The sequence below is a fragment of the Hippocampus guttulatus genome, chromosome 13 (genome assembly GCF_054856545.1).
Source record: "Hippocampus guttulatus isolate MCC_2025c chromosome 13, RoL_Hgut_1.0, whole genome shotgun sequence".
NCBI classification, from domain to species: Eukaryota; Metazoa; Chordata; class Actinopteri; order Syngnathiformes; family Syngnathidae; genus Hippocampus; species Hippocampus guttulatus.
In genome coordinates, this window is record NC_141273.1 from 13,572,708 (window position 1) to 13,596,055 (window position 23,348).

The following is a 23,348-nucleotide window of genomic DNA, read 5'->3' on the forward strand; positions in this document are numbered from 1 at the left end:
GGGTTCACTGTGCTAGTTGCCATGGTGCAACTAGCACAGTCCGTGGGTCAAATTGTGGCTTGGGACCATTCTGCATTGTGTTTGCTTGCTCGATAGCGTGATTGACTTTTTCTGGATATGTGATTGAAGGAGGCTGATGGAGCGATGCCTATATTGACTAGAAACCAGTCCATGGCACCGCGTCTCTGACGCAAAGTCCACTAGAAGTGGTTGCATCTTAATCATGACCTTGAACAGGCTTAACTGTTGTAGTTGTTTTTTTTTCTCTGTCACCTCACGAGGTAAAGCTGCAAAAATCATTTCCATGCTAGCGTCTCAGGACCTGTAGACTGCGTGGTTCCACCAGTGTGCCGATTTTGTTTCATGCAATTAAAAAGATCCCCTCCTCCCCTTCTCCCATCGACCATTCGAATCCCAACAAAATATACCTTCAGCCTGCAAGATGGATGAACCCTGGCTGCTCTGACATAGGTCAATGACTTCCCTTCCCATGTCAACCGAGAAGTAAACACCAGTGCGCAGGCGACTATTTGGGTCTCCGTGTCTGGATCCGTGCACTCTGCTGTGAAGCTCAAGATCTCTATCTGGGAGGAAAGAAACAGCACAAGGTCCCACCCCCCCCCCCCCCCCCCCCCCCGCCGCCCCCGTTTCTTACTCACCCATCGACTCCCTCCTGCGTGCTCTGTCCTCTTAGCTTCATTACACATTTTTTTTGTTTATGCTTGGGCGCAACTGTGGCTGCTCCTGATGGTTTGAGGTCAGGCATGACTGGCCACGGGTTACTCTGAATAAATACACACGGACTAGCCAGGAAGGAGCGGGTAAGCTGCGCTTGCCGCCAAATCGCCCTTGATTAATCAGCTGGCAGATTCAGGGTGACTTTTTGTGTACAGTCCCCCCACCGCCACGCCACCACAAGCCACCCCCCCCCCCACCCGATGCCGGCATAGGTGATGGAATCAGGTCGGCGTGGACATGGAAATTCAGGCGGCTGAGCAGATGGAGCATTTCCACCACGCAGTTTGTCGCAAATGCACAAATGCAATTCCAGGGCAACTACGAGACCCGCTAGCCCAGCATGTGATCCGCAGCCGAAGTGACAGAAAGTCCTCTTCTCGAGACGCCTAGCGAATGAACACATGGCCGGTTGTCACACTCGGTGGAGCTGTGAACGAAAAGCGACTCGGCGGTGAGACTGCTTGACTTTTAAATGCTTTTAGTGACACCGAACACTCCAGTTGATCTCTCCTTTCACAGCAGGCTGCAATAGTTTCTTCCATCGCCTCCCTCGGTCTTCCATCTCATGCCTCTGCCCCACCACCGCCATCATCTCCACCTTAGCGATGGTGCAGCACTCTCACCTGTCAGCTCCACTCAAGCATGGATCAGTAGAGCCTCAGCTGGACCATGCAGACCTTCCTCACAACCCTTGACCCCTTCTGGCTCCGCCATCTCTAGCCCCCCCCCCCCACCCCCCGCTTCCCCCTTCACCCCTACATTTGCCTCCCTGGGCCTCCCCTTCAGGCTCTGCCGTCTCAGCATCCTGCTCCCCACCCCCAACCCCCTGCACCTCCCCGCTCCTCATGCAGGCAGCCAACCAGCCTGGCCTTAACCCGCCCTCGCGGCCCAAGCACTTCCCTCACCCTCAGCGTGAACGGACCCATCCTCGGGCAAGGTGTGCCCCCATGTGGCATGCCTGTCCAGAATACAGGTTGCCCACTCTGATCGCCGCAATAGACTCCTCGCCAAAACCTGCTGCCCTGAGGGGATGCAGAGGGAGAGAAGAAAAAAAGGAGACGCGCCGAGAGCATACTGTCTATTGAGCAGACAGCATTTGATGAATGGAGGGAAGAGGAAGGTAGAAGAAGTGGGTGGGGGGGGGTGGTAAAAATGAAACAGAGCAGCGATGGGGATGAAGTTTTGCCCTCAGGCAGGGATGAGGCAATGAGTACTCCTCAAAAACAAGCAGGCAGTTGGAGACCACCACAGGCACTGCTAGAAGGAAGAACATGGGGGCGTCTCGGGTGTATGTCAAACACTAAGAGGTGTGCGCTTTCTGTGAGCGGGTGACCATATCATTCTATATGCTCTCGTAGGAAGTCTTTCGGTTTGTGTGATTTGATGCTGTCTGCTTTGACCCACTACTTACCAAAAGAAGGAACAAACTAACCGGCTAGCTAGCTAGCTAACATCTACAAACAACTAGCCCCGTCTTCTCGGTTTAAATATGCCAACTCAGGCTAATATGCAACCACTCGACAAGGTACAACCAACCCCCAAGACAAATAATGATTAAAAAAATAAATAAATAACTTGCTTGTGAGATTGTTTTGGTTTCCTTTTTAATCAGTTTCAGACCCCACACCTAAAGATAAAAGAAAATAATAATAAATTTAGATTTCAGGAACAATTTTGATGGTACTGTGTGCTTTAATAATCTAAACACAGCACGACACACACATAAAGATTCTGTTCCACAACAAATCTTGAATCTAGTCCTCCAAGACAGAAATCTCACATGATCAAATGTGATCTAAGAAAAATGGAAATGAGAGAATGGTGGTGGTCTTGGGACTATATTTTACAGAAAAAGCCTCAACTTCAAAAACAGAAAAGACAGTGGGGCGGGGTGGGATCTCGGAAATTTTTTTCTTTTTATTTAGTTTACTGTTTCACATCACATTTCAGAGCCCTGAGTCGGGTGGCGTGCCATTTTCCCTCACACGTGAAGATTTGTAGTTGTAAATATTGAACAGGTTTAACACTTAAGATTGTCAGCCTGACCCATTTTTTACCCTATTATTGGGACAAATTCACTCTTAACACATCTTAGACCACAGGATAATCTTATAGGACATAGAAAAAAAAAACATAAAATAGTCTTGGGTTTGTTGTTCCTTGGTTGGGAAGGCACACAATCTGGACAACAAAAAAAAAAAAACACGTCTTATTATCTTTCGTGTGTGGACCAGGCCTAACTTAGTTACTAACTCCCTAACCACTTGTGTCCATTGTTGGTTCTCAGTCCAACGGATTCCACGTGTTGCCAGACATCAGCCCAACATACCGACAAAGCGGATGAATTGTACGTTGGCAGTCCTCGCAAAGAGCGCCCGAGTTTCAAGCGTCATTAAGTATTCAGCCGCTGTGCCTCGCTTTGAGATTGCCCAGCTGTCAGCGAGCGTCGCTACACTTCCCGGTTGCAGACATTGTAATCAGCCCCTCAATAATCACACTCCCAGAAAATAGAAATCGCCAGGGGCCCACGCCGTGGAGCTCTAATGCGGGGGCGGCATGGGCAGATGGAGGCTTCCATTAAACACACACCATCTCCGAGCTGAAAAGGAAGACATTAGGGTATGAAGGCAGGCTTTGCGGATGTTTAGTATCAGTGCAGGAAATTGATACTTGATTTCACGAGCTAGCATGTGAGGCCCAACACATGTTGCTTGATCACCAAAAGGCGTTATGGAGATGCGAGCGATACACCTTAAGTGGGCCAAAACATCAGTACAGTGCACTGAAGTAAATACATGGAGATTCGCTGGTTTTTGACATTTACAACCGTGTGTGTGTGTGTGTGTGTGTGTGTAAATATATATCCATCCATCCATATTCCGAACCGCTTGATCCTCACTAGGGTCGCGGGGGGTGCTGGAGCCTATCCCAGCCGTCTCCGGGCAGTAGGCGGGGGACACCCTGAATCAGTTGCCAGCCAATCGCAGGGCACACAGAGACGAACAACCATCCACGCCCACAGTCACACCTAGGGACAATTTAGAGCGTCCAATCGGCCTGACATGCATGTTTTTTTGGAATGTGGGAGGAAACCGGAGCACCCGGAGAAAACCCACACAGGCCCGGGGAGAACATGCAAACTCCACACAGGGAGGCCGGAGCTGGAATCGAACCCGGTACCTCTGCACTGTGAAGCCGACGTGCTAACCACTGGACTACCGGGCCGCCTGTAAATATATATTTATATATATATATATATATATATATATATATATATATATATATATATATATACACATTGTAACAGAGGCAAGGAATGATAAATAAAAATAAATGTGCTGACATTAGCCTAACCTGTTGCTATGTTGATATTCTCCACTTATTTACGTTTTTTTCTTCATAAGAAGTGTCAATTATTTGCATTTTGTTTTTTGTAATTTGCGCTAAGGCAAAGCCTCTTTTCTTTTCTTTTTTCTTTTTTTTTTGCACAAGCTGTGCTCCTATTTCGTGTCACTATTTTACCCATGTTGCCCACCAGCAATTTCTTTTTCCAACAAGAATCTTTTCCTCTCACTTTATTCACGACTTGTAAAGAGATCAAATAATCCCCAACCATCTCTGAAGTGGACAGTAATGTTATACTTAATGTGGTCATCATTGCAGAAAAGAAAAAAAAACATTCATTCCTTGAGAACCAATGTAGGCGAATTTATGGCCTTTCTATAAGTGAAGTGCTCCTTATTATTTCTATAAATCCTAAAAGAGCTCAGCAACAGAGGTATAAATGACCTTAACCACTTCATTAAATGTAATTAAAATGAATTGACATTAACCGCCATCATTTCTGGACCTTTTTTTTTTTCTTTTCTCACCACCACCCAACAATTGCAGATTAGCTACAGCCATGCTGGATACTGGAGAATGTTAAATACATATTGCATACAGTATTGCAGAGTTAATGGGACAGATAATTGACAGTGAACCATAGGAGGTTAATAATAGAAGCTCAATTGACTCCGATCAATTTGTCACACTGAACATGATTGTCTTAATATCCTCGCCGTGTGCCGAGAGCAGCCGCGCTGACATCTCAGTTTCCCGTTTGACGCTGCACACAAAGACTTTTGAATCAGTAGAAAATATGACAAATGTCTGTTCTTCATGTGAATTTCTTTTCTTCGTGTCAAATAGGACATGGAAGCCTTTATATGTAATAAAGGAAGGGACCATTGTGGTAACTCAACCATTTTAATTGCCACATATGATTCCTCACGCTTCAAAATTTGCATTTGGCACTGGAGAAAAAAAAGTTCACTTATTCCCTATAGTTACCGGATATGGTTCTTGACCTCTCAAAAATTAGCACCTGACACTAGAATAACCTCCCGATCCCCCCCCCCCCCTTTTTATTTATTTTTTTAAAGCAAGGAATCATATTTGGCAATCAAACCGTTTTGGTTCCTTCATATGGGTTCCTACACATGAAAAGTAGCATTTGACATCAGAGAAAGTGGATGGAACCTTTTATTTTAGAGGCAAGGAACTTAGTTTTATAACTACTTTATTTACCAAATATCATTATTAATCCTTATTTCGGCAGAGGACCATATTTAGTTACTTCACCACTTGAGTAATTGTTGCCCATGCCTCCAAATTACCATCTGACATTGAACACAGTTTATTGAAATCTTTGTGTTCATGTCATTATTCAAGGAGGAAGACCCATAGCCGAGCCACTTTGGTGACCCAATATTGTTCGCTGTACTGTACTTCCAAAGGTTAACACTATGGTGAACAAATACTTGATATTTGGTGACTGCATCACTTTCGTAACATGGTTCCCCACACCTCTAAAGTGACATCTGGCAGTAAGGTAAACTCACCTAATGTTTATAAACCTAACCACTTTAGTTACCAAATAATGTTTCAAACCCTTCAAAATTAGCATTTGACATTGATCCAAGTCCTTGTACCTCTTAACTCATTCACTCCCAAAGACGTTTTTAAACGTCTTTTCAGACTTGGTTCAGAATTGGCTGGTACTGAATGAGTTAAATATACCAAGCCAAAGAAACACATTTGGTATCTTAACTATTGCAGTTACTAGATGCGGTTGCAGACACCGCCAGATTAGTATCTGACACCGCAGCAATTTCACCTCACACTTATTTAGCAAGCCAAATCAATAATTGAAAAACTGGAACAAAAGAAACAAGGTGAAGGTGGTCACGTCGCGTATGTGTTTTCACAATGGCGCCACAGTTTGTGACGCGGTGTTTGTGTGGATGGTTTTCTTTAAATACCGCTGATGTAGTAATATGACCGGTCAGCCACTGTCCCAGGCCCTCTGGCCCCCCGTACAACACGGCTGTTTATAGATTGTATTTCACCTTCTTCCTTCTAAACAATTAGCGAGCTCGCCAGAAGGAAACCTGCCCTCAGATCCTGACGCGCCGTCCAAGCCGACTGCAGGGCGGCCGGCCAACACAGACAGGATGAACGTGGGTAAACACTGTCGCATCCACGTATTTCACATGCACCCGCCACAGAGAAGTGACCCCGCAGATGCTTCTCGTGACGCCATTCCATCGCCTGTACTATTACTGTCAAAAGATCCGCGTTGTTTTATGTCCTTGTAATTTAGACCAACGTAAAATGGCGTGTGAAGACGCTGGCCGTTTACCACGCGTCACTCGAGACAGATAGATGAAGGTTGGGTTTGACTTAGAATATTAATCAGGGCAATTATTGAAAGTGTTTTGCGCTGATATTGCACTGGGTGTGTAATATGTCAGGTGCGAGATTAACGTTAAATGGATACATTTAGCAGATTTATGTGGGCCAATAACAGCAAAGGAAGAAAAAAATAACTGAAAAAAGTGAAATTATGAAAAAAACTGACATCTTCCAATCAAGAGGCAACCTGACCAAACCGCCCAATCAATTGACTCAGGGTTAGTGTAGGGTTAGGGTTGGGTTTTGGGGCTGGGGTTTGGTTCGGTTAGAGTGAGGGGGCTAAGGTTAGGGGTTAGTGGTAAGGGTTAGGGGTTAGGGGGTTAAGGTTAGGGGTTAGTGGTAAGGGTTCAGGGTTAGGGGGTTAGGGTTTTAGGATTTTAGGATTAGCGGTTAGGGTTTGGGGTTAGGGTTAGTGGGGTTAGTGTTCAGGGTTAGGTTTAGGCGGTTAGGGGTAGGGTTCAGGGTTCAGGGTTAGGGGGTTAGGGTTTGGGTTCGGGTTAAGGGTCGGGGTCAGGGTTAGGATTTGTCAATTCAGTCAAACAATTCAATATCTGACCAACCAAGCAATTAGTACCTTCACTACTTTAGTTTTCAAATATGGTTCCTCACACATCCAAATGGAGTATCTGACATTGAAAAAGAAATCTAAAGTATTTGATGATGTAATCAGTGTGGTCGCCAACTATGCTTCAACTTTTGTTTGTACAGTATGAAGGAAAGAAACCTTTTCTTAATTTCCCAAGTAAATGTCTTCACTGTTTTTAAAAAAAAAAAATGTTTCCAAAGGTACAGATAGAGTAACATGATGCTTTTGTTTCCAAACATGGTTCATCCGCCTCAAAATTAACCTTTGACACTTTGAAATAGGTTACGGAACCCTTTATAATTATTAAGGCAAGGATTCATGTTTTTTATTCAGACCTTTAGTTACCAAATATGGTTTCCCATGGTTCCACATTAGCAGTAGTAAGTTCATGTAAACCTTTTCCCTTTTATCGGGTGGTAGGTTTTCCCACCCCGGACAGAAATCCATTGTGCTGGCCCGCAGTGTGATTACACCCCGTGCCTTTTAGTTACAACAGGAAACCAAAGGACTACGCACATAAATTGACGATGTCAAGAGATTCACCGGCAAGCAGTCTAAAAATATGAGACAAGTGCATGGATGTTGGCGCTCGCTTTGTCCTGAAGCAGGAAGCGGCAGATCCCAGGATCTTAAATAATGCTTCGCGAGCTGGGAATTTTTTTTTTTTTTTTTCAAGTCGACAAATCCTCTGTCCCAAATCTTATGTGGAGATGGTGTTCCAGTCGACTCCGGCATGTGTTCGTCCCACAGTGTTGCGTGAGTCATGCCTGACAGTGATTTAAACTATTTTGCTAACCATAACATTAGCACATAGCCAAACACGCTAACTGTTTTCAACATGATCTAACTACTTACTGTCTTTATTGACGATGACCATTCCAGTGATGCTGACATGTGGTCATCCCACAATGTTGTGTTTCCATTATCCTTAACAGTTGTTTGAGTTTGGTTGCTAACCCAGACTGCAGCATCTAGCAAAGCATGTAAACCCGCAACTTTTTTTCTGCAACTAATCGGTTCATGGGCGTTGGAGGTACTGCCGACCAACATTCCTGCCCGTGGTTGGGGGGGGGGGGGGGGTGGAAAGTTGCCGGACCGGGAATATAGTCTGCCATTTGAAGATGTTTGCTTCATAGTGTAGTTACTGTATGTGTGTCTTCATAGAAAGAATATTTTTTTTTTCTTTTTGGCTCACCTGCTTTTCACATGAACGTCTGCTTCTCCACGTATTTAAGATGTTATAAACACTCTGTCAGACGCTCTCGGGACATCACAGGGGTCTTAGGGGTCTCTTACGTCCTCAGTTCTTCTGGGCAGCGGCCCAATTGGCTGACAAGTCTGCTGCCCTGACCCTGAACTCTGAGCGCGAGGGGTGAGACAAGGGTCTGCGTCTGATGGTGGGTGGTGCGCAGGCTGGAGGGTCGGGGGGGGGGGGGGGGCGTGAAGCGATGGCTATTAAACACAACAGAGGAAAATGGGCCTGTCAGGATGTGTCTTTTATAGCCCGGCTGCCACTTGAAGGCTTTGCGGACCACTCTGTCAGATGAGAGGCCAGCAGATGAATCCTGTAAAGGTGGAAATGATGGGCTCGCCGTTATTTTTATTTCTAATTTTTTTTTTTTTTACAAGGTGATCGGTAAGGTGAGCAGAGGGTTAGGCACTCAGTGTTCCATTGCACTCCGTTTTTATTTTTTCCAGTCTGACTGTAAGTCTGTTAACTCGATTGCATCTCAAACAGCAGCACTCAACACATGTTAACAATTGATTGAGTTTCAGGAGAGTAACTGTTCATTTTAAGGGATGTGAGTCCAATTTTGGAGGACTTTTGCCGGACAATTGTCAAAAAAATAAATAAATAAGTAAAAAGAAATATCGGGTGGTTCAGTGGTCAGCTCGTCGACCTCACAGTGCAGAGGTACGGAGTTCGATTCCGGCTCCAGCCTTCCTGTGTCGAGTTGCATGTTCTCCCCGTGCCTGCGTGGGTTTTCTCCGGGTATTCCGGTTTCCTCCCACATTCCAAAAACATGCATGGCAGGCTGTTTGACCACTCCAAATTGTCCCTTGGTGTGACTGTGAGTGCCGATGGTTGTTTGTCTCTGTGTGCCCTGCAACAACTGAAAAATGTCTCTCAGTAAGTCTCACTCAAAAAGAATTATAATTAATTAAAACTTTCTGGATTATTAAAATCTAGCCGTCCCCGCAGTGCAAATATAAAATCATCAATGACGCATTTATTTCATTTGAAATTTTTGTGATTATTATTATCTATTTTTTAAGAATTGTAGCACTAAACCATCTGCCATGTCCACCCCAATGCTGCGAAGAAACACCCTCGGTGACAGTTGCGTGAGAACTGGTTTCATTGCTGTTATATGTATTTTCACCACACTTCTCCAGCGGGTACTTGAACTGGTGTCCCCTTTTCCGAACTGTGGTGACAGCTCACTAAATCACCGTCTTTTAGAGGCCCCGCACCCTTCTTTTTCCACCCATTTTTTTTAATATACTTTAATCATCAGACTCCAGTAAGTATAGGAGTATTGGGCTCAGTGTGTGAAACTATTCTCATAAAAGCTGAAGCAGGGCCTGCTGATGGGCTTCTCATGGTGAGAATCTATCTTGTGGTGGCGGTGGTGGAGAGTGGGGGGGGGGGGGGTGCTGGTTGACAAGTCATCGCTCAGGACCAACAGGTTACAGGTCATAAACTTGAGGTCATTTGTTGTGTCGTTGCAGGACGAGGCCTTGGATTTTGTTTGTTATTTACGGTTAGTCACCGCTTTAAAAATGGGCCATTAGAGGCCGTCCCCTACTTGCAGATCCACACAGCTGGGACACGCCACAGGTGCGGGCAATGGAGTCACATGACTATACCAGAGGATCTTATTTCATGGAACCACTTGGCAAAATGAAATTGATTAATTCAACCCACCATTTTTTTTCAGTTTACAGTATGTAAAAAATGTAACTTACAAACTGTAAAGAGGCTTCGGGTTTTCTAATGCCACTCCCAGTTGAAGTTACCTGTCAAACTAAACATTTAACAAAGAGAAATGCACATTGTGTGTGTTTAAAAAACTGTAAAACTTTTATTCATTCATTTGAATACATTTTAAAGTCCGCTATCTTAATGCGAACACATCATGTGTAATCCCATAGAAGGGCTAGCAAAGATGATCAGTGTTGCAGTGTTATAACCCTCCAAGCTCGCGATATTTGAGCACAAACGACTGTACGTACCGAATATAACAATATTCACTGGCATATATTACTTATCGTCTGCAAAGAATCACTGACATTACTGCAGTTTACTGAGGAGCTGTGACCTTCTCCATGGTCATCTGTATGCCTTTCTGTATTATACTGCTACTTGGAAGCCTTAACACACACACCAGAAGGAGCAGTACAATATTCATTGAATTGAAGCAACAAAAAAAAAAATGTGGCCAAAAGTGTTTAATGATTTAAATTCTGTTTACAACATGTCACTAGTGTATGTTTTACAAAATAGAGTGCCATTCTTCTTCTTGGAAAACACATTTTGCCCTAACTTGTCTCCTTCAAAGCCCATCCTTATACCCCACTCTCACTTCTTCTCCAATAATCCTCCCCAAAAGCAATCGGCGCTTTTCCAACAGCACGAATGGTATGTAGCGCAAGTGTTGACATTGGACAGTGCGTCAAACCAAGATGTCCCGACTCCAAAAACCACAAGACGAACTGCAGACTTTTGAGCTCGCAGCGCCCTGGCGTCGATTTTGTCGGTCTGGCCGACCTGGCGCAGGTGACGTCGTGTTGCAAAAAGGAAACGAACAAAACCGCGAATGAGACGATGGAGAGATGAAAGGACGTGTGGCAAAGAGAAGGAAAGGGATGGGTAAAATGGCTGGATTAATGTGGAAAACGAAGGAGTTGCATCATTGCAGTGGTGGTGACGCGAGAGATGGCGCTCTGTTTTTCTTTTTGAATATTTGCAGTCAAGTGGGAGGTTATTTCAAATGTTCCTCCCGTTGGAAATCATGGAAATACAAATAACCTTTACACGGGTCAAACCATTTCCATCAAATGGTGATTAACTGTACAGGCAAAGCAGCGTTTCAACTTACTAACTGTAATAGAAATGTCAAATAAAGTTAATATAAAAATAAATCTGAGCCACTGAGTGGGCTGATTAAATTTTTTGGGGTCATTTTGGAAGAGTGCAATTTAAAGTTTTATAGCTTTACTCAAATCAGAGAGGAAGTTTTGATTGAACCCTACAAACTCAGCTTAGCAACAAGACGCAACAAGCAGCTAGCAACAGTTAGCCGCTTGAATAATCTTTGGTTAACATGGCGCTCAAATACTTTGTTTTTTGTGTTTTGTGCGTCTCTTGTTGAGGCTCTCTTTAAAATACAATTCGTTAAATGCCAAAACAATGAGGAGTTAATCCTTTGTTGTTCACTAAGCTGCGACTTTTGGGGGATATTTTTCACACTTCAGTTTCACAACAGTTTTGTATAATTGTGGCATTAAAAATTTGACGCCACACTATTTTGTATTGTTAATGCAGAACAAAAATTCACAGTGTCATCTTTGTTATGCTTTTTTTAAAAAAAAAATATTTTGGATGAATGCAACCTTTTTTTTTTGTTTCACAGGAATGAGTTGGCCTCTATGAACTCTGCCTAGCAACAGGAAATTGGTGCCATCCAAGCTGCTTTGTTGATCTGCGTTGGTGGGCATTAGCATTTTGTTACAGTTGGAAACTTTTATTATGAATCACAAATAATTTCTGTCGTCTAGGCAACTCATAACAGTCATACACACTATTTTTAAGCAACATTTTCACATAAAATAAGTATTGCATTTGGTCACAAAGATATTTAGTCACCTAAATTATGATGATTCAATACAAATAAATTGTACTTTTGGAGAGCCTCACAGACTCTGTGGTGGTGGCAGCTTTGAATCCAGGTGACATCATTTAAATATGGAAATCCAAACATGGGGCCTTGTGATACACTCAACGCATCAACATACCACAAATACACACATGCGCACACACACATTCTCTCCCGAGATATGGGAGCTCATTTTTGCCAAACCAACTTGGCAGCCGGCGGACTTTTGCGGTCCAAGAAAAGCAAGGCGCAGCCACGAGAAGGCTGAGGCTTTTGTGTTTGCCGAGTGTCACACTTGATCACCAGGGAGAGCCATAACAGGCCCGGGAGGATCTTTGAAGCCTTGTGTGTGTGTGTGTGTGTGTGTGTGTGTGTGTGTGTGTGTGTGTGTGTGTGTGTGTGTGTGTGTGTGTGTGTGTGTGTGTGTGTGTGGATTGGGGGTTGGAGGAGGTCGGGGGGGGGGGGGGGGGGGGGATCAGCTAACTGATGTCAGCTCCAATATTCTGATTGCAAGCTACAGTAAAACTGCATTGGGATCTCATTTGGCGGATGTTGTTGGGAGAGTAAAATAATTACGGTGCACCTGATTACCAATCTATTCTTATTAATATAAATTGAAGGAATAAGATCTCATCTTGGGGGAAAAAAAAGATTATGTGAGTAAGTACGTATTTATTGATTTGAAGATGTAAGCAAAATAATAATTATTATGAAAATAATACACAACAATGATTGGGCTAAACCGGTGTCCATAATTGGGTGGTGTGAGTCAATTGATGAATAATCTTCAAAACAACTTGAAAAAATTGATTGTTTTGTCCAAAACAACGCCAAAAAAATTGTTCGGCTCATCCTTTTGAGACAAAATTCAGGGTATGAATAACCTGAAAAGTTGAGTCAAATTGACCCATATGAGGTCGATCGCTGTTTGACCCATAATTAGGTGATTTTTGACCCAATCGTGAACATTTAGAAATACAAAGGATGAGCCAAGCGTGGATCTTCTTACATTAATTAATCTTGGGACAAATCAAAGGGTGCAGGAAATAGTAGATGGGCTTGTGCAATAGTTTTACATTGGTGGTTTTGAAGAGTGGAGCGGTGCGTGTCTTCAGGCGTCTTGGAAAGGGGCGCATTCCAGAAGTGAGCGTCTCTGCGAACCATTAGCGTAAGATCTTGTATCAGCATTTGGCTCAGGTGATGGCGGTGCGTGCAGTTTGTATTGGCAGCGTGATAATTATCGGGACGGGGGCCTACTTTCACGGACCGCATCCTTTTTGGCTGTAGCTTCACAGTGCCGAGGCTGTAATTTGGGGTCTCCGGGATGTTGCAAGGTATGCCAGAAGACCTCACATCAAGGACAACCGTCGAGGAAATTACATTTGTACTAAAGGATTTTTGGCTGGCCTGGATGCTGGAAAGTTGTCTTTAACGGATACGAAAATTATCACTTTAGAGAGCATTGATGAAACTTGAAGAGTGAGAAGGATATTTTGGTTTCTCGTCTTTTTTTTAAGGGAAAAAAAACGGTAAAGCGAGTCGCAGTCATAATTAAAATAACTTACTAAAATAAATAAATAATAGGTGCATATAATTGCAGTGCACTATAACATAAAAAATAACATTTAACTCTTTTGTTACTGTTTTTTTTTCAATACTTTGTTTTCATTATTATTATTATTCATAGTAGTAGGAGTGTATAAAGTGTGTGTATATAAGTGAATTATGTATATTATAAGTGAACATACAGTAAATATCGTTAACATGTGTCACTTTTATTACTTCATGTATTTTTATTACTTTTATTCATCATCATTATTATGAGTCGGAGTAGCTTCAGTAGAATGGATATTGTTATTATTATTATTAGTAGTAGTAGTAGTCTGGTAGCAGGAGCATATTTTGTTATTTATTACTATTATTCATTATTCTATAGAGTATTGTTAAGTATCAATTAGGAGTCGTAGTAGTAGTAGGAGATATTGTAGCAGTATTTTATCGACCATAATAGTATTTCACTCTCGTAGTGTTATTTATTCTTATTATTCTTATTGTTATATGTTTGTATGGATGTATTATTATTTATTAAGTGGTCACATTTGTAGTAGTGGTTGACGTTGCAGCTTGTAGTACTGTTTTATTTTTATTTCTTGTTATTGGTAGTCGTAGTTGTCATCGTAATTGTGCTAGAGTAGCAGTAATATTTTAGGTCTTATACAATATTTAATCCTGAAGCAAAATGTTGTTTGTGTGTGTTTTGTATATGGGGTGCACACGTTCCTAAACCCTCATGTTTATTATTTTAAGATAAAGAAAATGATCGCACGTGTCTCACGTCCAATGGACTTTTTTCCCAAATGCCAATTAGCCCCAAAATGATGTAGCCCGTAATTTAATTTGGCTGGCGTAGTAATGCTTTGCTTGCGTGGTTCATTCATTTTCCATTATGCAAATAAACTCTGTCCCAAGATTAAATAGAAGCCAAATCTGTCCGACTTATCTTAATATGATCATAAATACAAGAAGCATTGGTTTGCTTATCTAATTCCTGATTTTGACAGTGAAATAATAGTTAGCAAAAAGCAGGGCGGGAGGGTTAAAGCGAAACATTAATCATCTGCGTATATGTGAAAGTGGTTTACAAGCCAAATGCAAAGACGGCATCAGAGCCAAGCCTTCATGAGGCCACTGAGACCAAAACACCGTTGAAGACCATTTTGGATCCAAAGGCCTTTTTGACTTGATTTCACGTTGTCTCACATTTCCAATCAAGGAGCGATTAGCCCCCGACATTAATGGGCCTGCTAATCCGTTTAAGCCTCTCGTGATAACAGTTAATTGTCTGTAAAAATGTGTACAGATCCCCCCCACCCCTTTTGGGTTGTTTACTAACTGATTTGGATGTGGTTAGGCCCTAAAGAGGTATCATTATGTTGATGGTTCCGTTGCAAAATGAGCCCCTGATGGAGGCAACGTCATTGAGGGGAGTTAACAACGCCTGAGCAAATGGAATACGGGCTGAAGATAACATTTGGTTGTCATTAAACCTCATTCAGCCTCATTAATTTTTTTTCTTACGTTTTGAAACAAACTGTGGCGATATAGGAATGTAAAGGCAATTTTTTTTTCAAGTAACATTTTATCAGTCTTACCTGTCATACAGTATAAGTGTAAGAATATCGGACTTTACTCCAAGGAAACTTACAAATGCACAACTACGCTAAAGTGGAATGTTGCGAGAATAAAATTAAAGACGTAAAGATATTATATAAATACTGTATATATATATATATATACTGTATATATATATATACTGTATATATATATATATATATATATATACCTGTATATAATTTTTAACCAAAATATTGCAAGCCTTAACTGTAAAACACAGCTGTAATGTAAGACTGAAAGGTGAAAAGAAAAGGAAAAGTCAGAGCCTTGGAACAAATTTTCAATGTCGTAATCTTATGTGAGCGCAGTTATTTTTTTCATGTGAAAGAAAGTAACATTCAAGCAGCACAAGTGTAAATGTGGCTGTACTATTATTCCACAGAATGCTCCGTTTTACAAGAATCAAGTCAATGTTATGAGTAAGTGCGTGCAATAATATTGACGTAGAAAAAAAAATCGCTGTTTAGAAAAAGTGAAGCATTGAATATGTCATAACACTATAGCAAAGTTTTGACTCTTAAAAGTTCACTTCCCCCCCATGATATTATTCTCGCACAAATGTAAAAATAAGAAAAAGAAAAGGGGGCAAAATGCATGTGTTATTTTTGAGTAAAAAAGCCAAAGAAATATAGGCGCATATTTGATGCTTTGGTGCTTATTCGCTTCTATTTAATGATAAAAATGGTAAACAAAGCATTATGATGGCGTGCCTAATATGCACCTGTGTTGCCACGACTTGTGTTTCAAGACACTACGCGTGTGTGCCAGTGTGTGCCAACACGCGTTTGTGCATGTGTGTTTGAATTGGGGCCACCGGAGAGTGCAACCTTGGCCGGCCTGTTTGTTGTGACACTCAATTTATTGGGCGGTGATTTGAGGCGCGGCTTCTTATTACAAAACTTTTTGTGTCCTTGCACGACAGAAATTAGCTGCGGCGCGCGTGTGTAAATCACTTGTCATGTGCACAGGCTCTTTTAAGAAAAAAAGGGCCAAGGGTGTCATTTGACGCCTCGCCGCCGCTCTTTCATATTTATGCGTCTCATATTCACAACCGTTGGGCTATCTATCAACACTTTTTTTATTTATTTTTTATCGCCATTGCACCAACAATGCAGACATAAACTGTTTTTTTTTTAACGTCAGCAAAAAAAGGCTAGCGCAAGTGAAATCGGAGCCTCTTTATTTGTCTGTGTAATAAACTGTATAAATTAAAAACAATAAGCGGGGACATTTTACATTTGCTCACATCCTTGGGGCTGGGGGAGCTTTCATGAAAATTGCCACACAGGCCATCGCGCGGGGAGGCAGGGGGGTTGCTGTTTTATGAAATGCAAGTGACAAAGTAGCAACAATATTGCAGCTCAAATAATGAAAAGTCAAGGATGACCAAAACCCAAGAGAGTTTATTCCTAAAATAAGGTCATTATTCAAACATGTGTCAAAGGAGCAATGTTTATTCGAGTCAAGTCGTGTGTGTGTTTAGGGTTAAAAAGAACTCTTACCTGTCGAGCAATGTGTCTACAAAAACACATCTGACTTTTGGGAGCGTGTATTCTTATTGAGGCCTCCTCGACAATATAAACACTGCGCCTAATGAAAGGGCTTACACAAGAGACCCAAGAAAATTGAGAAAATACATTGTTGTGCTCAACTGTACTTTTGGGGAATCCACATTCATTGGTTCTTTTCAAAAGTGATCCCGCTTCTCAGTCTTTGCAGTCAGATTCTGCTCATGTGCATCATTTAGATTTTACCCCATATTCCCAACTTTATTTTTAAAAAAAAGTACAAGAGAATGCAGTTAAAAGTGCAAGGGTGAGGAGGTGCCTTCCTCGATTTTGTACACTCAAACAGAATCCGTTGCCTTTGGCCCGCTTAGGGGCAGAAGGTGAGCGGCGCACACGAAAGCAGCAGCAATTATTCGTCTCTGGCAAAACAACAGAGAGCAAAAGGAGCATCAAAGGCTTTTCCTCTGAGCGAAAAAGCGCTCCTTCAGAGGAAAAATATACAACCTATGTGTGCAAATACCAGCGCATGGACTTTTGGGGTCTCTCCAGAGAGATGTGAGGCAAGAGGATGTGTGTCAGTGTGGGTGGAAGAGGTACGGTTTATCGCCACTTTGGCTAGATATGTTTGTGCATTGGTGCTTTAAACAATGCTATGTGGTTGTCCCCATAGTCAGTTGAATCCTTCAAAATTCAACAGGCACCTTAGGTGGCTCTCATTTAAAAACAATGAAAACATTTACAAGATTTCCCAAAAATGACAGTTTATCAAAATACTGAGTCGAGCAACAATGGCCACTTCAACCTGCATAAAATGCACCAATAATTTTGAAAGCGTATGATGGGTTCTGGAAAAAAATGTTTTTGGGGGGTGGAGGCAAGGATAAATTGTTTGTGTGTTATGTCGCCTTTAGAAAATTTTGTCAAAAAATGCTTTCGAATTTGAATAAAACAGTAAAACTTTATTATTTCTCACCATATACAGTATATCCTGAAGGGAGGGAGGGATGGAGGGGGGGGGGGGGGGGAGAGAGAGAGAGAGAGAGAGAGAGAGAGAGATGGGTTTTGGTCACGTATTTCTATCAGGCACATTTTGGAGCACACCCTCTTAAATGTTTGGGTCCTTCCAACCCGGAAGTGTTATCACGTGTAGTTGTCAACAGGCACTCTAGAGCACCGGCAGGCTTGGAATGTCGCATAATCCAATACAGTATTACAGTGATACCTTTGGAATCAATACCAAAAGTACACGTGAAGATGAAAGTAGTTGCTTTAATAAGGTAAACGGCATGCCATTGCTCTCTTTACTGCTACCAAAGGTTTTTTGAAACTAGATATACGCACTGCATTTCAGCTGCATCGTAGGTAGGAAGTAATGGAATACAGTAGTTGTGACTGTACTTACTAAGTATTGGTGCTTCTTGGCACCTTTGCATTTCCACCATTAATAGAACACAATACTTGCTGAATTGTATTTGAAAGAGGAACACGGCATGTTACACATTAATATTTGAGCTAATATGACACATACATACAGGTACCTGTAGTGAAGATGCGGTTATTTGTGTTATGGTTCCAGTGGGGGCAAAGACAGCTGTTACAACATGATGCAGTGTGTGGCTGCTGGGCATCAGATTGTCGCTCTGGCCAACCTACGCCCTGCACATAAAGGTGAGGATGCATTGTGCTTGTTGTTGTGGTTTGCAGTAGTGTAGAAGTGCACGTTCTAATATGTAGTTGCCTTTTTGGCTACATAGGAGGGAAAAAATATTAAGAACATCTCTCCATCTCTAGTAGACATGTAGGTGCACTTAAGGTGAAGTGTAGCAAGTATGCATCAAAACATAATTGCTTTAAAAATATCAATATTTGCAAAAATATTTCTTTAAAGTCAAAAACTGCATAAAAATTTTACTTTTACATTGTATTTTGTTATTTTGTGTGTGTGACAACAATCATTTTTGGTAAAATAGAGACGAAGGGCCGCCACCCTGGCCAGATTTTTTTTCTTTAATGTTTTAATAAAGCTGGAATATTTGTATTTATTTTTAAAATATTATATTAAGTATACATGTTTACAGTATATTTTATATTTATTTTTTTATCACTCATGTTCCTGGGATACTTATAACTGATTTTTTTTTCCTCGTGCCACTTGTCACTTTGATCATTTTCTCGACAACTAATAAATAATAATACCTCATTTTAAAAAAATGGCAGTTTCATTTAAATTCCTCATGTCATCACACCTTGTCTCCCCCCCTGCAAAACATCACAGATGAACTGGACAGTTACATGTACCAAACAGTGGGCCATCAGTCCATCGAGCTGTATGCCGAGGCCATGGACGTGCCCCTTTACCGACGCACCATTCAGGGCTCCAGCTTGGACACCGGCAGAGACTATCGGGAGACGGACGGGGATGAGGTGGAGGATCTTTATCAACTGCTAAGCCTTGTCAAGGTACCTCTTGCCCTGCACCGCTTTGCCTTGAAACATTTGGAATGTGCCGCACATGTGTGAGGTTCTGAAATCAATTCCCAGTCATGCATATGGAGAAATCATGATGTATTCTTTTTATAGAGACACTAAATTTGCAGTCTTCTTGACATGGAACAGAAAGTTTCACAGCACACCAAACGCATGTAACTCTTCCACTTCCAAAGCATGTTAGCTGACATGTGCTCCGCCGACCGCTCTTCACGTTTGTCGAGCTCTCCGAGCGCCACTAAAACTTCTCCCGGCAGCCTAGGTTCACGACACATGTCACACCGCTGAGATGTTTTACAAGTCCTCCTCCTCTTTGGATTTTTACTCACTTAGTAGCCCATTAGTGCCGTCTCAGAGGGGTCTTACTTGTCTGATTCCATTTGGGCCCGCTCAATGGTCATGGTACTTTTCGCCTATGTTGTAAAGTGCTGCTAAACTGCACGGTCAATGACAAAGTCATGTCGGTGCTCTGAATCTGTCGTACTTGGTAAATCACTCTCAAAGTGCTGTATTGCGTAATTAAAGTTTTATCGAGAAAGTTGGAACTCGATGCTTTCCACGACAAAACGATGATCCCTTTACAAAAATAAATTCACATTTCATCTTCATTTCGCCCTTATGGTGAGATGACTACATATGGGTTTATTTTGGACATGGGAGTTAACCGAAATCGTGGTTTATGAAAAAATACTTTTACAGGATAGGCTGTCACTTACTTGCCATTTCAAACCCAAGCGCTTTTTAGCCAATCAGATGGACGAAGAAAGCAATTTCCAGAAGGTGTCCCGTGACAATCATGGCCAGTCGAATGGACGTGGGAATATATTGAAGTGGAAAGTGATTAATCCTGAACAGTGTACAAAATATACGTGCGGACTGGCTAACCTGAGCTAACAATAACCTCTGAATAACATTCCCCCGACCAGGCCCTTTCTTTTAAAGACACACACATTCAAAGTCACAGATGCTGCAGTGTGTATTGTGACAATGGCAAGCCCAAATTATAAATGGATATATATTTTGTATTAGTATCAGTAATGATAAATATTTTTTTTATCGGATTAATTGGTGGGATAAAAACATTGGATACTTAAAACCATTCAGTGTCTGCTACCCAAGTCCAGACTGTTGCTCATTTTTTCTGCCAACATTAAAATTTCTTTCGAGTCGTCGTCGTGAACGAGAGAAAGTGTTAGCGGGAAATTTGAAGGGGGGGGGGAGCCCCCTCCCCACACATACACATTTTAATGTAAGTTTTTCTTGACACTAAGCTTTTAAAAATTCTAGATGGTAGGGCTGACCGAATTGTGATGTAAACTCCAACTTTGACCCTATTTCTGACAGCGTTGTACGCATGCTTTTGGTATGCGATATACTGTCATCCCATCTTCCCCTTGGTCAGGCCTCTATAATTGCAAAAAGGCTGCTAATTTCCCCATTCCCAAGGCTTCTCAGCGCTGACCCCCTCGTTCACACAGGCCATAGATCACGGCAGTTGCAGTCCCGCGGGTCCCCCTGGTGTGCTCTCAGACCTCCAGTGATCACCTCGTTTAGCCCTCTCGCAGTCATCGGCAGACCTGCAACCATAAACAACGGGCTGCCTCCATCTTTCGCTCGCTCTTGCTGAATGAAGTCAGCCAAAAGGACACCTTTGTGATTTTGGATGTCAGTCTTTTTGGGGGTTTTTTGTTTTTAAGTTTTCACTCACATGATGGTAAATTGGATGGTTGGCGGAATACATTATTTCAAATAAGTCTTTTTGTTATGCTCAACACATATGCAGTAAAGTTGAGAAGTGAGAACCCACCCCCCCTCACTCCTTTTAATGACAAGTGGTTGACTGGAATAAGTTATATACGTAGAAGAAAAAAAAAGAGTTCTGTTCATAAAGTGTGATGTTTTGAAAGATTCACGAATTAATTAGAAGTTACAAGATTATATTTGGCAAATGACACCACAGCAAAAGATGAAAGATTTCTCCTGCAGTTGATGAGTTTCAGTGTCACAGCTTTCTTCCTGCCTCCCCCTTTTTTTTTTTTTTTTTTGCCAACGTGAGCCAACAGTGCCCTCTGTGGACCCAACAGGGAAGTGGATCCTCTCGACTTTGCGTGTTTGGGGCCATTCAAAAAGAATCAAAGGAAGAGATCATATTCTTCAGAACCTTTTGTTGACAGAGAGGAGAGGAAGAAGAATCCCAATCATAATAGCGGAGGGGGTCAGGAGTAGAGGGGGCCGCGGGGGTCGGGGGATGAGCCATCCATCTGCTGGCAGCGGCGCTAATGACAGCAGGACAATGCGGCCCTATCCTCGGCCTCTTTGCTCTCACCGCTGGCCGGGCATGGCGGCGTGCCTTTGAACTATGTAACCCGATCGATGCGCAGTGGGCCAGCCGCCATCCCATCCCATCCCGCAAGGTGCTCGTCTTGTTTTGGGGTAGGAAAAGGAGAAGGGACAAAAAAAAGAGCCCTCTTTTTCTCTTCTCGGGCCATATTTTTGTTTATTTGATGACATTTGTGTGTCCTAAGTAAGGATAGACATTTCGGACTCAGTGTCCTAGATGAGGAGAATAAATCAGCAGTTAATCAGGTAATTGTTTTTTTTTTGTTTTTTTTAATGCACTTAGAGTGCTCTTAATTGCCGGGTTCAAATAATTTTAGATGGCAAATAAAATACTAAGTACAAAGGAGTGTCTGGGAGACATAGATTAGTAAAAGTGAATAAAAGTCATAATCATATCAGAATAAGTTTTCATGTTGTCATTAGAATGTCTTCATTCTTGACATCAATGCAAAAGTCTGAGATCGAGATTCGGGTGCTATTCTTAAATATTGATCATCATAATGTTACAATTTTATCATTCTGTAGCTTTGACTTTATTCTTGTTAGATCCATTTTGTTGGAAATAAATGAATATTTTTGTAAGGTTAAATTTTTTTGTTTCAAAAAAAAAATGATTACTTTTATTTCTCTGAAAATTAAAAATAAATGCTTTGATGGTTAGGATTCACTTGACGGTTGTTTTCATACCACACGTGTAAATCTATTAAAATAGTATGGCATATTTAGGTTTGAGACTTTGCATATCTTTATTCCCATTACAGTTTTGTTAAATAGGAAAAATTGGACTTCTGGTGAGATTACAACATTTTTTAAATACTATTAGGACTTTTTTCAAGTTGTATTCTCACTAAGGATTTTTTAAAATCTTCAAAAGTACAATGTTTTTCCATGTCTTTTTGATTCTTTGAACAACACTCAATTTTTTTTTCTTTTGTAACAAAACAATACAAGTACAAAGTGGCAGGGGGAAGTACAGGTGGCAATGAAAGTGGGTAGAAACTAGAATGATAGAGAGACTCAATTGAAAGTTTTCAATTCCCGATGATGTGAATTACTGTTGCCCGGAGTAGTTGAACCGGTGGATGTTGTTCCACGAGCGACGCCGTGCTTTATTTTGCCTCAATTGCTTCAAGATGCAGTTAATCCATTCATCCTAACTCTGCCCGTCCTAAATCTGACGAACCTTACAGAGCTTTGCTTAAATATTCTTATTGTGGATTTTAATGGGGGGGGGGGGGTAAATCATACCACATATGATTCCATACTCCACGGGTGTGTGATCCGCTCTGATGTGTGATACAGATCAGCAGTGTCAGTCACCCCTGGCTGTAATGCCCAGTCCCTACTCCCCCCCCCCCACCCTCCCCTCCCCGCCTTCACCCCCAACCCCCGAAGGCCTGCAAAACCCCTCACATTAGTCGTATCACATCCCTCAAATCCTTTATCCTTCTCGCTGTGCTCTGTGACCTGACACGGGGGCTTTTTGTGCCCCATGACCCCCCGCTTGTGCACATGTATGTGGTTGTGTGGATGTGTTTGCTCAAGGTCAGGTAAAAGCTGAGCTCTCTTGTGTGCCGACTGATCCAGCTCGCCTGCACTTTTTTTTCTTGATGTGGCTAATAAGCCTTTCATAATCGGCACGGTATAGTGTATATACTTTTTTTTTTTTTAGATGAGCTTTTTTTTTTCATTTTCTACTTTGTTAAGCATGAATACAGTTGGTGAATTACACACTAAAATACAAAACCGATTCCTTTTGGAAGGCTGGTATTTATTTTTTGTGCAAGTGCATGAACATATTGCAACCGTTTCATTTTGCTGTAATCCATTTTTACTCCACCTGCCGAAATCAGATTTAAGCTGTTTTTTTCACAAGTGACTGATGGAATTAGATGACCA

The 23,348-nt window shown here is 41.9% G+C and overlaps 1 protein-coding gene across 1 annotated transcript in view; it reads left to right on the plus strand.

The window, feature by feature from the left end:
* The first annotated feature begins 17,771 nt into the window (after positions 1-17,771).
* dph6 (diphthamine biosynthesis 6) overlaps positions 17,772-23,348 on the plus strand; it is a 59,393-nt gene continuing 53,816 nt past the window's right edge. Inside the window, 3 exon segments of the mRNA XM_086128052.1 lie at positions 17,772-17,899; positions 18,199-18,290; positions 18,898-19,082. Coding sequence (XP_085984178.1) covers positions 17,877-17,899; positions 18,199-18,290; positions 18,898-19,082 — 300 coding nt within the window. The 5' untranslated portion in view covers positions 17,772-17,876.